Genomic DNA, 12,703 nt, shown 5'->3' on the forward strand with positions numbered 1-12,703 from the left:
TATATAATAATGTATGAAGGAAGAAAAATGCAAATAAGAAATAATGGGGCAATAAGGATAAATACTCTAAAGAAGAATAAGGGGGAAAATGTAAATAATAGAAGATTACTGTTACGAAGTTGATGTTAAAATATATATTGTGTATATATGTGTATTATGTTTTGTTTTGTTTTGTTTGTCGGTTTAAATAATAAAAATTTAAAAAAAATTTAAAAAAAAATATCTTTAATAAAAATATATGTATAAAACAGAATCAATATGAGCTTATTTTAAGTGATGGAAAACAAAAGTGACAAGGGATCAGTAAAAGTTATAATATCTTTTAGAATAGAGGAAGACAATTGATACTACCATTTACAAGAATTACTTTACGAAATGAAGGTCCTTTCATAGCTGTATGCATAGAGTCTTTAATTATTTACATTTAGGCTACTTTTCAAAGAGCTACTTTAAGAATACTGGGTACAACAGTGAAGCTGTTTTAAAAACTGCCCTTGATCTATCAATCACTGTCTATATTGCTTTTGAAATTCTTTTTATATTCCAAAGCAGCCATTCAAGATACATAAAATTTAATGCTTACAAAATACAGGCCCAAAGGTATTCATGAGTACAGGTGGTCCTCAATTTACAACCACAATTAGGACTAGAACGTCTGTTGCTAACCAATATAGTCATTAAGTGAGTCACCTGGATTTTATGATCATTTACTGTGGTTGTTAAGTGAATTACTGCAATTGTTAAGTGAATCTGGCTGCCCCCATAGACTTTGCTTGTTGGAAGCCCCCTGGAAAGGTTCCAAATGGTGATCATGTGACCTTAGGACACTGCTACCATCATAAATATATGATGGGTCGGAATTTTGGCAATTGATCAAATTTTGATCATGTGATTGTGGGGACTCTATGACAGTCCTAAATGCAAAGACTGGGCATAACTCATTTTTTTCAGTGCTGTTGTAATTTCAAATGGTTGTTAAATAAATAGTTGTTAAGTTCAGGAGTACCTGTAAATGAGTTGTTATTTGGATACCAACCAAAACAAAAAGAACATGTACTATATTTTATTATGAAAAAAAATCAAAGTTAAGTAAACTATTTTACAAATTTGATTGCAGCTGCTAAGACTTACTTCAGCCCATTTAAGAATGCAGGTCATGCAGAAGATGTGATTGCAATTTTCAGGAAAGCCAACTTCCTGCTCTACCAAACAATTTAGACAAATTGGGCAGCGAGCATCTTCATTAGATAAAAAGTCAGTGGAGCAAGAACAGTTTTCTTCATTCTCTTCACCTGTTATGAAATGTACATAAGTAGATTGAAATTACTGATGTACAACTAAACAATACAAAATAAGGAAAATAAAGAAAAAAATTAAGCTAAATTATGTTACTTTAAGCAGCTAATCTGAAACTGATTATTTATATTATATTATTGAACATATATATATGTATATATATATATATATATATATATATATATATATATATATATATATATATATATATATATACACATATATATTATTAATATACATATATATAATATACATATATATTATTAATATATTATTGAACATATATATATGTTCAATAATGCAATCCTCGATCTCCGGGAGAGGTATAAACCAGTTGTTTATTGTTAAAACAATAATTAAAACAATAAAAACAACTATATACAAAGTTAAAAAACAACTTAGCTTTTGCTGGTCCTCTGCCAGCGTCCTCAGAGTGGGGCTCAGGGGGTGGGGAGGTTCTTTTTTATACACCTTGCTGATCCAACTGCTTACTCATTGCCCGTGTGATAGGGCCATTCTTCCTGATTAACTGTTATTGCCTTGGGCGTCCCACCCTCTCTTTTTTGCACTCAGCTTGCCCTTGGGCTCAATCTTTCCCATCCTCATAAGCTTCATCCCCCCCATTTCCTTTCACACCTGGCTGTGCGTGCACATGATCGTGTCCCATCCCTCTGCCCTGTCTGCCTACGGTCAGATGGAATGCCCGCCGGCTCCTCTTTACATCCAACCTCCCCTCCTTTTTTATTTCTTTCTCCCTCCTTCTCCCTCTTGGTTAGCCCCATCTCGTTGGGCATCCCCGTCCTACGCGTTTTGGGTCGTACGGTCGCGCTCAACACTCCCAAAACCCCTTCCTGGTCACCTCCCCCCTGCGACCCTTCACCATACTCACGTCCTCCCTCCTTTTTGCCCCCACCTGTCCATAATTCCAATGTTTCACCATCCATCCCCATCATCCCTGTTTCCTCCAAATCCTTTCTTTGCCTAGCTATACAATGAGTGTCTTCCCCGGTTCTAATTCTGCCTCTGGCAAGCGACGTCCGCGTCCTGGCTTGCTCCTCGTATACTCTTAGTGCCTGGTATGTCGGGGGCAATTCTATGCATCGATTGATAGAATCCATGTTGGAAAGCCAGGCCTCCTTTAACAGGCGTCCTCCCTTGGAGGCATCCTGGGCGATGGCTTCCGCTCCCTTAAAATCAAATGAGTGCCCGTTATTAATCATATGGGTCCATATTTGAGAATACTGCTCCTGCCTTCTGACGGCCAGTCTATGTTCGTGTATTCTAGTTTTTATCCGTTTGGATAAACGGATATAACACTCCCTCGCCCCAGTCCTGCGAAGAGCGGCTATTCGGGTGTTCCTGCTCCCTGTCTTCCCCCCCTCTCGTTCCAGGTCGCTTCTACGCATCTATCTCCAGCTCACGGCCGGAGATAGTTGGTCCATCACCTCCTCCCATGGAAGTCATTGCCGCCTCACCTGTAGCCCTATCGCCCCAATCCTGCAAAGGGCTATCCCATTGTTTCCATTCCTGGTCTCCCTCCCCTTTTGCCAGGTCGTTGTCTTCTCTGGGGATCGCCGCTGCCTCATTTGTAATTCTATCGCCCCGATCCTGCCAAAGACGGGCTGGATGTCTCCTCCGTGGATCGCAGCGCTGTCTCTCCCACCTTCTAAGGGTCTGATAAGCCAGTAGGAGGTCTATATGCCGGTTGATGGAGTTCTCATCGGAGAGTCAGGCTTCTTTGAGTAAGCGGCCACTCTTGGTGGTCTCATGGGATATAGCCTCCGCATCGGCCAGATCGAACGTATGGCCAAGGCTGGCCATATGGGCCCACAGTTGTGAGTGCTGCTCCTGCCTTTTAATTGCCAATTCATGTTCATGGACCCTAGTCCTAAGTCTTTTAGTTGTTTCCCCAAGGGTGGCCGCTTACTCAAAGAAGCCTGGCTCTCTGATATATATAATATATAATCATATTTTGTGTGTACATTTGTATCTCTCTAATATACATTCTTTATTTGAAATTACACTATGCTCAATTGGTGAGAACTTGATTTTTTTTGATAACAGCACACCAGTACATGGAGGATAAATTACAGAAAATTTAAGGAAGAATCAATTATTTTGATTAATATCTACTATGAATTTTTACTGAATCATTTCCTAGTGGCACATAGCCCTTTTCAATTGTAAATCTGGGATAAAAGAACAATTGTAATATTTTAGGAAGCAGGAAACTTCTCAACTAGAATCTGACTGAGATAGTATCTCCAGCTCCTATCAACATTGTCAATTATAACATGGGACTTATAGGAAGAAAATAGCTAAATCCAGAGGTTTCAAAAAGATGTTAATATCTATAAAATAATGCATAGATTTGATCTAGAAATATAGTGGAACATTTTCAAATCTCATTTCTTTCAGAAATTCAAATAATAAGTTAGCTACCTTTTGCAGCCTCATGGTTGTCATCTTCTGCATTTTGAACAGATTGCTTTTTATTCTTCATTTCTGCTTAAGAAATATTACCTGCAAAATAGGGCCACCAAAGGTTAAATGCTTCCTAATAAGAGGTTTAATAGACCAATATTATATATTAAAATATAATTATAAAGTCAACTTCAAATTATATTCAACACCATATGCTATATTGTTTCTGTATCAAACTATTAAGTATTTATAATATGAAGAAATATTGTGTTTTAACACTAAGAAATACGTAAATCACACTGTTCCTATACGTTTAGGAATATGTGTACACAAAGTCCATATAAATTTACAACTACCAAGGTATAATAATGCTTCAGATTCTCTCTTAAAGTGTAATTTGCTAAGCAGACTAGTCACATGATAAATTTGCTTTTAGTATAAGTGCTATTGTGTAATTTTTCCACAAAATATGATTATTATATTTTATCCTGCCTTTTTTATATGTAACTCAAGGCAGCGAGAATACCTAATACTGCTTCCTATTTTCCCCACAATAACCTTGGGAGGTGAGTGGGCTAAGAGAAAGTGACTGGCCCAAAATCATCCAGCTGGCTTTAATGCCTAAGAATGTCATTACTGAGCTGTTCTACAAAGAAAAATACAATAGGAATGAATATAAAAATTACAGGTTACTTGTTAAACTTGAGAAACCTGGAAAGAAGTTAGGTGGAAAGCATATTGAAAGGGTAGCAGGGAGACAATGAATATAAATTGAGAAATACCTTGTGTATCTCAGGGGTAAGCAGGGATTGTTACCGATTGGATACTTTAGCATGCCATTAAGAAATGTATAAACATGAGAAAACCTATATATTTTATTTAGAAAATAAATAGTTGTTAAGCAAAACATGTGAACACTTCACTTACTAATGACAATCCTAGTTGTAGCCACTAAGAAAATCACTCAGAGTTATTAAGTGAAACATCATGTGATTGTGACTTGCAATCTCCTCCTGGCTTCTCTATTGACTTTGCTTGTTAGAAGCTGTCTAGCAAGGTCACAAATGATAATCAAATGAGCACAGGATGCTGTGATTGTCATAAATGACCCAATAGGCAATTAATGAATTGATGTAGGGACATTTTGTAGCATGAGGAAGCCAGCATAACATGATTTTTATCTATTATTTTGCTGACTATTGCGTCTTCTTTTTTTACTGCATATTGTTTAACCTGAAATGGAACAGAATGCTGGGTATGTAACTATGTGAATGAGACCAGCATAAAATAGGTAATGTTCAATAGGGCCATAGTTTCATGGTGCCGCTGGATCCAAGTTTCACTTCTAGATTTTAAAAAAACAATAATAACTTTGCCGACTATTTATGGCATGGCAAGAAAGCAAATTTGGGGATATTACTCTATGCTTTCTTTCTTCAAATGTGTGTGATTCAAAATAGAAAATCTTTTGGGGGAAGGACAATAAGAGAACCAATCTACTGGAAGCCTAAGTATGATGACAGTTACATTTCTTTTAATAAACAATATATTTCATAACTAACCCTAACCCCAATAATTAGCTTTATTCATAAGGCAATGTACACATTTATTTTTCACTAGCTGTACCCGGCCACGCATTGCTGTGGCTCAGTCTGGTTAAATGGAAAAGAAAGGAGAAAGTGCACGTTTCTAATATGTTTAATTTCACAATGCTTATGGGTATACAATATTTTTTGTTGTTCCATTGTCTGTGCATCAATTCCAACGCAATGTCACACGAAATAATTAAATCAAAATGAAAATAAATCGAAATCTATGAAAATTCAATTTAACAATGCAATCGGAAACACTGAAATGGAATGGTAAAATTGGAAATTTGGAAATCATAAATGGATCGTAAATCGGAAACATTGAAATGGAATGGTAAAATCATAGCGTCTGTTGCTTTTACGTCCAACAAATGGCGGTTTTTCAAAAAAAGCATGTTTTTACCTGTCACAGGTGTGACATCTATATAATATAGGTATATAAAAACACGCGTGTATTCGAATGCAACGTTGTGTCAAAATTTCAAAGCAAGTGGTGAAGAACTTTCGGAGATTTAAGATTTTGAACAAACAAACATTTACATTTTTATTTATATAGATTTCAGGGATTCATAGTACTGCAAAATTTGGGACACCCTGTTATAGGATATTTATTGCTATCCAACTACCAAGACAGTAGGCATTGCCTTATTTGTTTTCTGCTGTTAAGAGGCATTTGATTAAGTCTTCTCCATAATAGCATTAGGCATCAGAATCCTGCCCCTCTCATGGTGTTTAAAACAGAGTCAGACCTTCCTGGATGATCATACGCAGTGTTTTCTGCTGGCCTGAGTCATCTATTATAATTTTTTAGCTGTCTCAAAGATGTTTTTTTTCTTCAAAAGGCAACTGGACTGTTTTTTTTCTTGAGGAAGAAAACATTTCTTTTTTTTATCCCAGAAGCTTCATCAATTCTGATGGCGGAAGGATGGAAGGACAGGTACTGACAGTTGAGACTGGATGATAGGATAGATTCTGATAGGATGGTGGTGGTGGGATGGAATAATAGTATTTCTTTGTGTATTTGGATGGAAGAATTCTATTTTTTATTGTATTTGGATGGAAGGATTCTATTTCTTTGGCCCATTGTGGCCAATCTCTACAGGGAAGAGGTAGATGTCAAAGCCATAAACTCTTTCAAAGGATTTCCCATGTGGGTGGTATAGCTATGTGGATGATACTTGGGCCAAGATTAAAACATAGGAAGTGGAAGCCTTTATCAAACACATCAACTCTGTGGACAAATACATTAAGTTCACACGGGAAGATGTTAAGGAAAACAATCTGGCTTTCCTCGACCGTGCAGTACACATTAAGGAAGACAGAAGCCTTAACACTGAAGTTTATAGGAAATCTCCACACAGCAATCAGTATTTACATTTTGATTCTCACCATCCACTTTAGCAAAAAATGGGAGTGATCAGAACCTTATACCACCAGGCTGAAAGCTTACCTACCAGTAAAGAGGGAAAAGAAAAAGAACTAAACAAATCAAGGAATCCTTCAGAAGTTGTAGTTATCTTAATTGGGCCTTCATCAAATTCCCCCCCCCCAAAAAAAAAGAGTTCCTGCGTTACAGACAAGAAGAGAACAAATGTAGCAAAGTTGTCATTCCATACATTGCAGGAATATCTGAAAAGCTCAGGAGGATTTTCAACCAACACAACATACATGTACACTTTAAACCCACAATAGACTAAGGCAGAAGCTTGTCCACCCCAAGGATAAACACCCAGGTATAAACTGAGCAATGTGATATATGAAATACAATGCAGTGAGACATGTGCAGATCTGTACATTGGTGAAACAAATCAACCATTTCACAAATGCATGGCACAACATCGGAGATTAAACCCATTAGGATAAGATTCAGAGGTCCATCTGCATTTGAAAGACAAAGGTCACTCTTTTGAAGATAGCAAAGTCCATATTTTGGATAGAGAGGACCATTGATTTAAAAGAGGGGTAAAAGAATCCATCTATGTTAGAAATGAATACCCCTCCCTCAACAGAGGGGCAGGAATAAGACATCACCTATTTCCAGTTTACAACATAGCCCTTGCAGCAGTTCCAAGAAGATTCCACAACCAATTGCACTGGTTCAGGTGATTCAGGTGACCCTGAGGGCACAGACAAATCTCCAAGTGGCCTCAGCAGCTCTCAGAAAGTACTAAGGACCATATGACTGCAAAGAAATACAATCATTCCATCCTGCCCCTACCATCTTATCAGAACCTATCCTTCCATCCCCCCACCATCCAGTCTAAAACTGTCAGTATCTGTCCTTCCATTCCCCCCCCATCAGAATTGCTGAAACTTCTTGGATGAAAAAAGAAATGTTTTCTTCTTCTTCCTCAAAGAAAAAAGTCCAGTTGCCTTTTGAAGAAAAAAGCATCATAGAGACAACCGTGACCTGGATGACTGAGAATCTCCACAGACATATAACTTTTTAGTGATTTCATTGGGTTGCATCCAGGAATCTGTGAACATAAGACAGTATATGGATACTGGTGACAAATATACTGAACCAAGATAAAAGTTTGATATAATACATAGCAAAAATTACAAACAAACAAACTATTATGTGCCAGACCCAACCAGCATGTTGCTGAAAATATTATTGGATGCATAAAGACTGACCAAAACAGAAGGGTTTCCCTTCTGAGAATCACCCTAACTCAGTGAAATGGCCTCTATCACTGAATCTAAGCACTGGCCAATTTTCCTTGATCTTCTACAGCTAGTCCTTGACATAAAACAGTTCATTTAGTGACCATTCAAAGTTATAATGGCACTAAAAAGTGATTTATGAGCATTTTCACACTTATGACCTTTATAGCATCCCTATGTTCGGATGCTTGGCAAGTGGTTCATATTTATGATCGTTGCTGTGTCCCAAGGTCACATGATCATCTTTTGCAACCTTTTGACAAGCAAAATCAATGGGGAAGCCAGATTCACTTAACAAACTGTTACTAATTTATCAACTGCAGTGATTCACTTAACAACTGAGGCAAGAAAGGTCGTAAAATGGGGCAAAACTCATTTAACAAATGTCTCACTTAACATTTGGGCTCAATTGTGGTCGTAAGTCAAGGACTACTTTTATTACCTTTTCCCCCAGACTGCACTAAATGAGGTCAAGAGGCAAAATAGTGCAGCAAGAGGCCTGTATGCGAATTTGAAGGGTTCCTCTTCTTCATATTTTGAAGTTCACTTATTCCTACCACCAACTGTTATGTGGCTACCATAGTTAGAAGAATTCATAACAATATTTGCTTTGTTGCTGATATTCAGATAAGAATATAATTAGAACAGCTCTGGAAATACTATGGATGTTGAGAGATATAAATCAAATATATCAAACTGAGAAATTCTGCAAGAGTAATTCCTATCACATAAATTACCATTGTGTAAATGTCTATCTGTACATGTTTAGAAATCACTCTGAACAAGAAGATTTATACCATTAATCTGTACTCATCCAAGAAACACGTGAAAAATTAATTTCATTATTTGAACTAGACAATTAGAGTTCAAGTGGCTTAGAATGCTTGCATGCTTACAGCATACAAATTAACTGAGCAAACCACGATTCTCTGCTACCCTTATCTGAATCTGAAAGACTCAAAATATCTGAACTGACATCTTTCATATATAATCTTCAATACAGCAAGATCAATAAAGTCACTGTGTTGTGTTCTAAATTTCCTATAATAAAAACACTTGGATTGTCATGCAAATCACATCCTATACATCAGGGAATCTATGCTTATATATGCTAAATATTTACATTAATTGTTGAGAATCAGTTCTCTGTAACAGAAATATTTCAAGAAAAAGAAACTGAAAGTTCACTATCACTTTTCTTATACCCTTTTACAGTCAAAACTACTGAATGTTATTCTTTAACATTATTATCTCCTGGATCTTCCTCTCAGGCTTACTTTGTCCCATCAAATAATGGAAACACTATCCAGCAATTCTTTAGATGAAGGTAAAGAATATATTCTGCATTCTCTAAAGCGTAACATTCATTATCCTTTCAAAACAGAGATCATTTCTTGTGAATTGAATAACTGCTATCCATGCTGATAGGGATAAAATACGGATACATCATTTCTCTCTCCAGATTTGCAATTAAGACTTAAAGGATCTGCATAACCTTTCTCTTTTAGTCTCAAAGGTACTTTTTCAAAGGCAACTGGCCTATTTTTCCTTGAGGAAGAACACGTTTTGCTTCTCATCCAAGAAACTTCATCAGTTGTGACTGTTCTAATGAAGGTTCTTGGATGAGAAGCGAAACGTCTTCTTCCTCAAGGAAAAACAGGCCAGTTGCCTTTTGAAAAAACACCTTTGAGACAACTATGACCTGGATGACTGAGAATCTCCATAGACTTTCTCCTTTAGCCACCTCATAGAACCCGTTTTCAGAACTCAATCTTCGCAAACATACTACTGTTGTGCAAAATCAGGGTGACTGCATGCAACCAGTAGTAAACAAAAGGCTATCTTCAACACTTCACTAGAACCAATTACCACCGTCGCTCTCAAATACTCTCAAGTATCCGAGGTCAGTCTCGCATCTGATTGAACCCATCCGCGCGTAACTTTGTTGCCGACCTTCGTCAAACGAACAAAATCTTCGCCGATAGTGTCGATGCGATAAGACTGTTACCAACAACGCCGTTTTCCAGAAATGGCGTTTTTCAAAGATGTGAACGAGACTATTTGACGACTCTCTACGCCTCAGAGACTCTCCAGATCGAGCTGGGGCCTAGTTTCCCCCAAGTCTGTCCACCAGAAACGGCGAGGTCGCAGGCTTCGGGACACAGCCTTTGTCTCCCTTTCACTGCAGCACACGAATACACGCACCGCCCCCCATCGAGCCTTTACCTTTCTCCGTCACGAACACGGAAGCCGTCTCAGTAGACGGCACCTCCGAACGAGCGAAGCAAGCGGCCAGTCTTCGTTAGTGCGGTCTCGACGTAAGAGATTCTGGGCCGCGGCGGTCTCCTTGGCGCCCTGCGATCTCCGGGAAAAAGGCCTCGCGCGGCAGCAGGAAAAGAAAGCAGGCCGCTTCCCCAGCGCGTTCGCTACAGATCCCGCTCCGGTAGTCACATGTCCCTCGGCTGCAACTATAAGCCGAGAGCAAAACGTCCCACTGCCTTGGAAAAAAGGCAGCTCAGCGATACCACCCAATCAGATTTCGAAGGAGAAGAACAACGTGACCGGCTGGCAGGCGCGCGACGCTACATGCCAACGAGACACAGACAACCGGCCCCTGTTGCCCAGAGGCATTCTGGGAAGGTCCTCCAGCGCCTGGCGGCGATGAGGCGGAAGACTTGGGCAGCAACGACCGCAGAGCGTACTCTCCAGCGCCCCCAGCGGCAAGAAAAGAGGACTGTGTCCGTAAATTCCGGGTTAACCATGTCTTCAGCAAGCGGCTCGGCGCTCATCCGACCTCAGTTGATATCGAAAAACGTAGCGGGATCGGTGGGATCCGGGGTGAAGGTTAGGTTACCGACTCCGAAACAGCAGCAAACAACTTTCTGTCCCGCGGCCTTAAAAACGGCACGGGCAGGTCTCCCTAATCCCCCAGGGGTTGATTCCGAATTGAAGATGATTTTATTTTCTCATCTGACCGGTTACTGAACGGGTCTTCCCCAATCTTGAGGTCACCAGTTAGTTTGGGCTCTGATTCGTATCATTGCCACGTAGCTTGAACCATCGGCGGGAAAATGCTGCTCCGAAGCTTTAACCAACGTTTAATGCCTTGTTTCAATTGATTTGAAAGAGTTAGTTCCTTCAGTTTAAGATAGTGAGAGAGATTGAGCTGAAAGGGAGTGACCGGTGAACCCTTGGCGGAGGAGTGAATTTGCATTTGGGTCTCCCGTGTCTATGTGTGATGCTATCCCTTAACTAACATCACACTTCCATTGAGAAGTCATTGCCAACCTTCCTTCTCTCACAAGTTCATAGGGAGAGAAGAAAATACTAGCTGCTGTCATAACATGATTTCATGTCCCATGTGTTTTTACCCAGGAAAGACTGATGTTTTTGTTTTTGTCAGGAGGGGTAATGTGCCCAGCTAGCTTTAAGGATAGCAAGGCTTCTATTATTGCTGGTGCTTCCAGTTACAAAATACCAAAATAGGGAGCTGATGAACTGAAAAACTAGTTCAAGGAGAGATCAATCCCAACAAAAGAATCTGCTGCTTAGATTGTGATGTATTATTAAACTGTGATTTGTTTGGCCATAGATTGCTGAACAAGGCTCAGTGGTTGGATTCACACGTCATGCTTATTATTGCCTTGTGAGATGTGATCCAATTTACTGATTACAGAAAATAAAAAAGTTGAAAAAAATCCTATAGTTTAAAATAACACATGAATAGCCAATTTATAATAATCTATACTAATAGAAATTCTAAAAAAATATCTGATGACACATTTAATAAATGTGCAGGCAAGTATTTGCAGAGGATATCCTGGCTAGGTTTTCATATGGTCTTCATTTTGTTTTGGCTTAGTATGAAGGGTGAACCCAATTACTTGCCAAAATCAAGATTAGTGATGTAATACAATGTGTGAACACAGCAACTATGGTAAGCAAATCTGGATTCATTAACTGTGTCAATTTACTTTAGAAGATTGTTATTAATCAGTGAAAATTAATACTAGATAGTTCAATCCTATAGAAGCTTACTGCTTTTGTCAAAATCACACCATCAGCTCCAGCTCTTTTATAAGTAAACATCTGTGATCAGAATGATGCAACAACAGCACAACACTGCTTTGCTATCTCTTGCCCTTCTCCCTCCTCCATTGACAGTCCTGTAAAGATGTATGAAATATATGTTTAGATGTACAGGTGCTATTGAATTGAGCAAATCTTATTCTTAGAGAAATATTTTTTCTTTTCTTTCAAGAAATCCCACTATGTTCAAAGAAATTATTCTAAATTAGCAAGTTTCAGACTGAGATGTTGGAGTATAATTCTGTATTTACTTGGAATGTATCCCATTTAGCTCAATAGTATTCACTAATTTGTAAAAGTACCAAAGAATGCAACCTTAGGTGACAGAGCATTTTCCTGGGCATATATTTCAAAGTGCTTAATGGGACTGCTACATAGCAAGCTGTTGGTTTGCCTTGTCAGACAGGAAATCATTAGGTAGTCTTTTATTACAGTATCTACTGCTGCTCTAAAATCAGTTGGTTTTGCATAATTTGAACAAATCAAGCTCTTTGAAGCAGAATTAAGCAAAGGAAAGTTACTCAGTATGAATCATGACAATTGTGGCAGTTACTTAAAATAATTTGCCTCCAGCTGTTTGGACTATTATCTGGCCAGAACTGAGGATTTGTAAGTGGGAAATGCACATGCGCACACCC

The 12,703-nt window shown here is 38.6% G+C and overlaps 1 protein-coding gene across 1 annotated transcript in view; it reads right to left on the reverse strand.

Moving 5' to 3' along the window:
• Window positions 1-10,499, reverse strand: part of SCAF11 (SR-related CTD associated factor 11) — a 96,012-nt gene extending 85,513 nt beyond the window's left edge. Inside the window, exons 1-3 of the mRNA XM_015816903.2 lie at window positions 10,203-10,499; window positions 3,739-3,819; window positions 1,132-1,292 (exon numbers count right to left, since the gene is read on the reverse strand). Coding sequence (XP_015672389.1) covers window positions 1,132-1,292; window positions 3,739-3,799 — 222 coding nt within the window. The 5' untranslated portion in view covers window positions 3,800-3,819; window positions 10,203-10,499. The remainder of the gene's footprint in view (window positions 1-1,131; window positions 1,293-3,738; window positions 3,820-10,202) is intronic.
• Window positions 10,500-12,703: the final 2,204 nt, after the last annotated feature.

Source organism: Protobothrops mucrosquamatus, unplaced genomic scaffold, assembly GCF_001527695.2.
Source record: "Protobothrops mucrosquamatus isolate PMUCROS unplaced genomic scaffold, P.Mucros_1.0 scaffold526, whole genome shotgun sequence".
Classification (NCBI taxonomy): Eukaryota; Metazoa; Chordata; class Lepidosauria; order Squamata; family Viperidae; genus Protobothrops; species Protobothrops mucrosquamatus.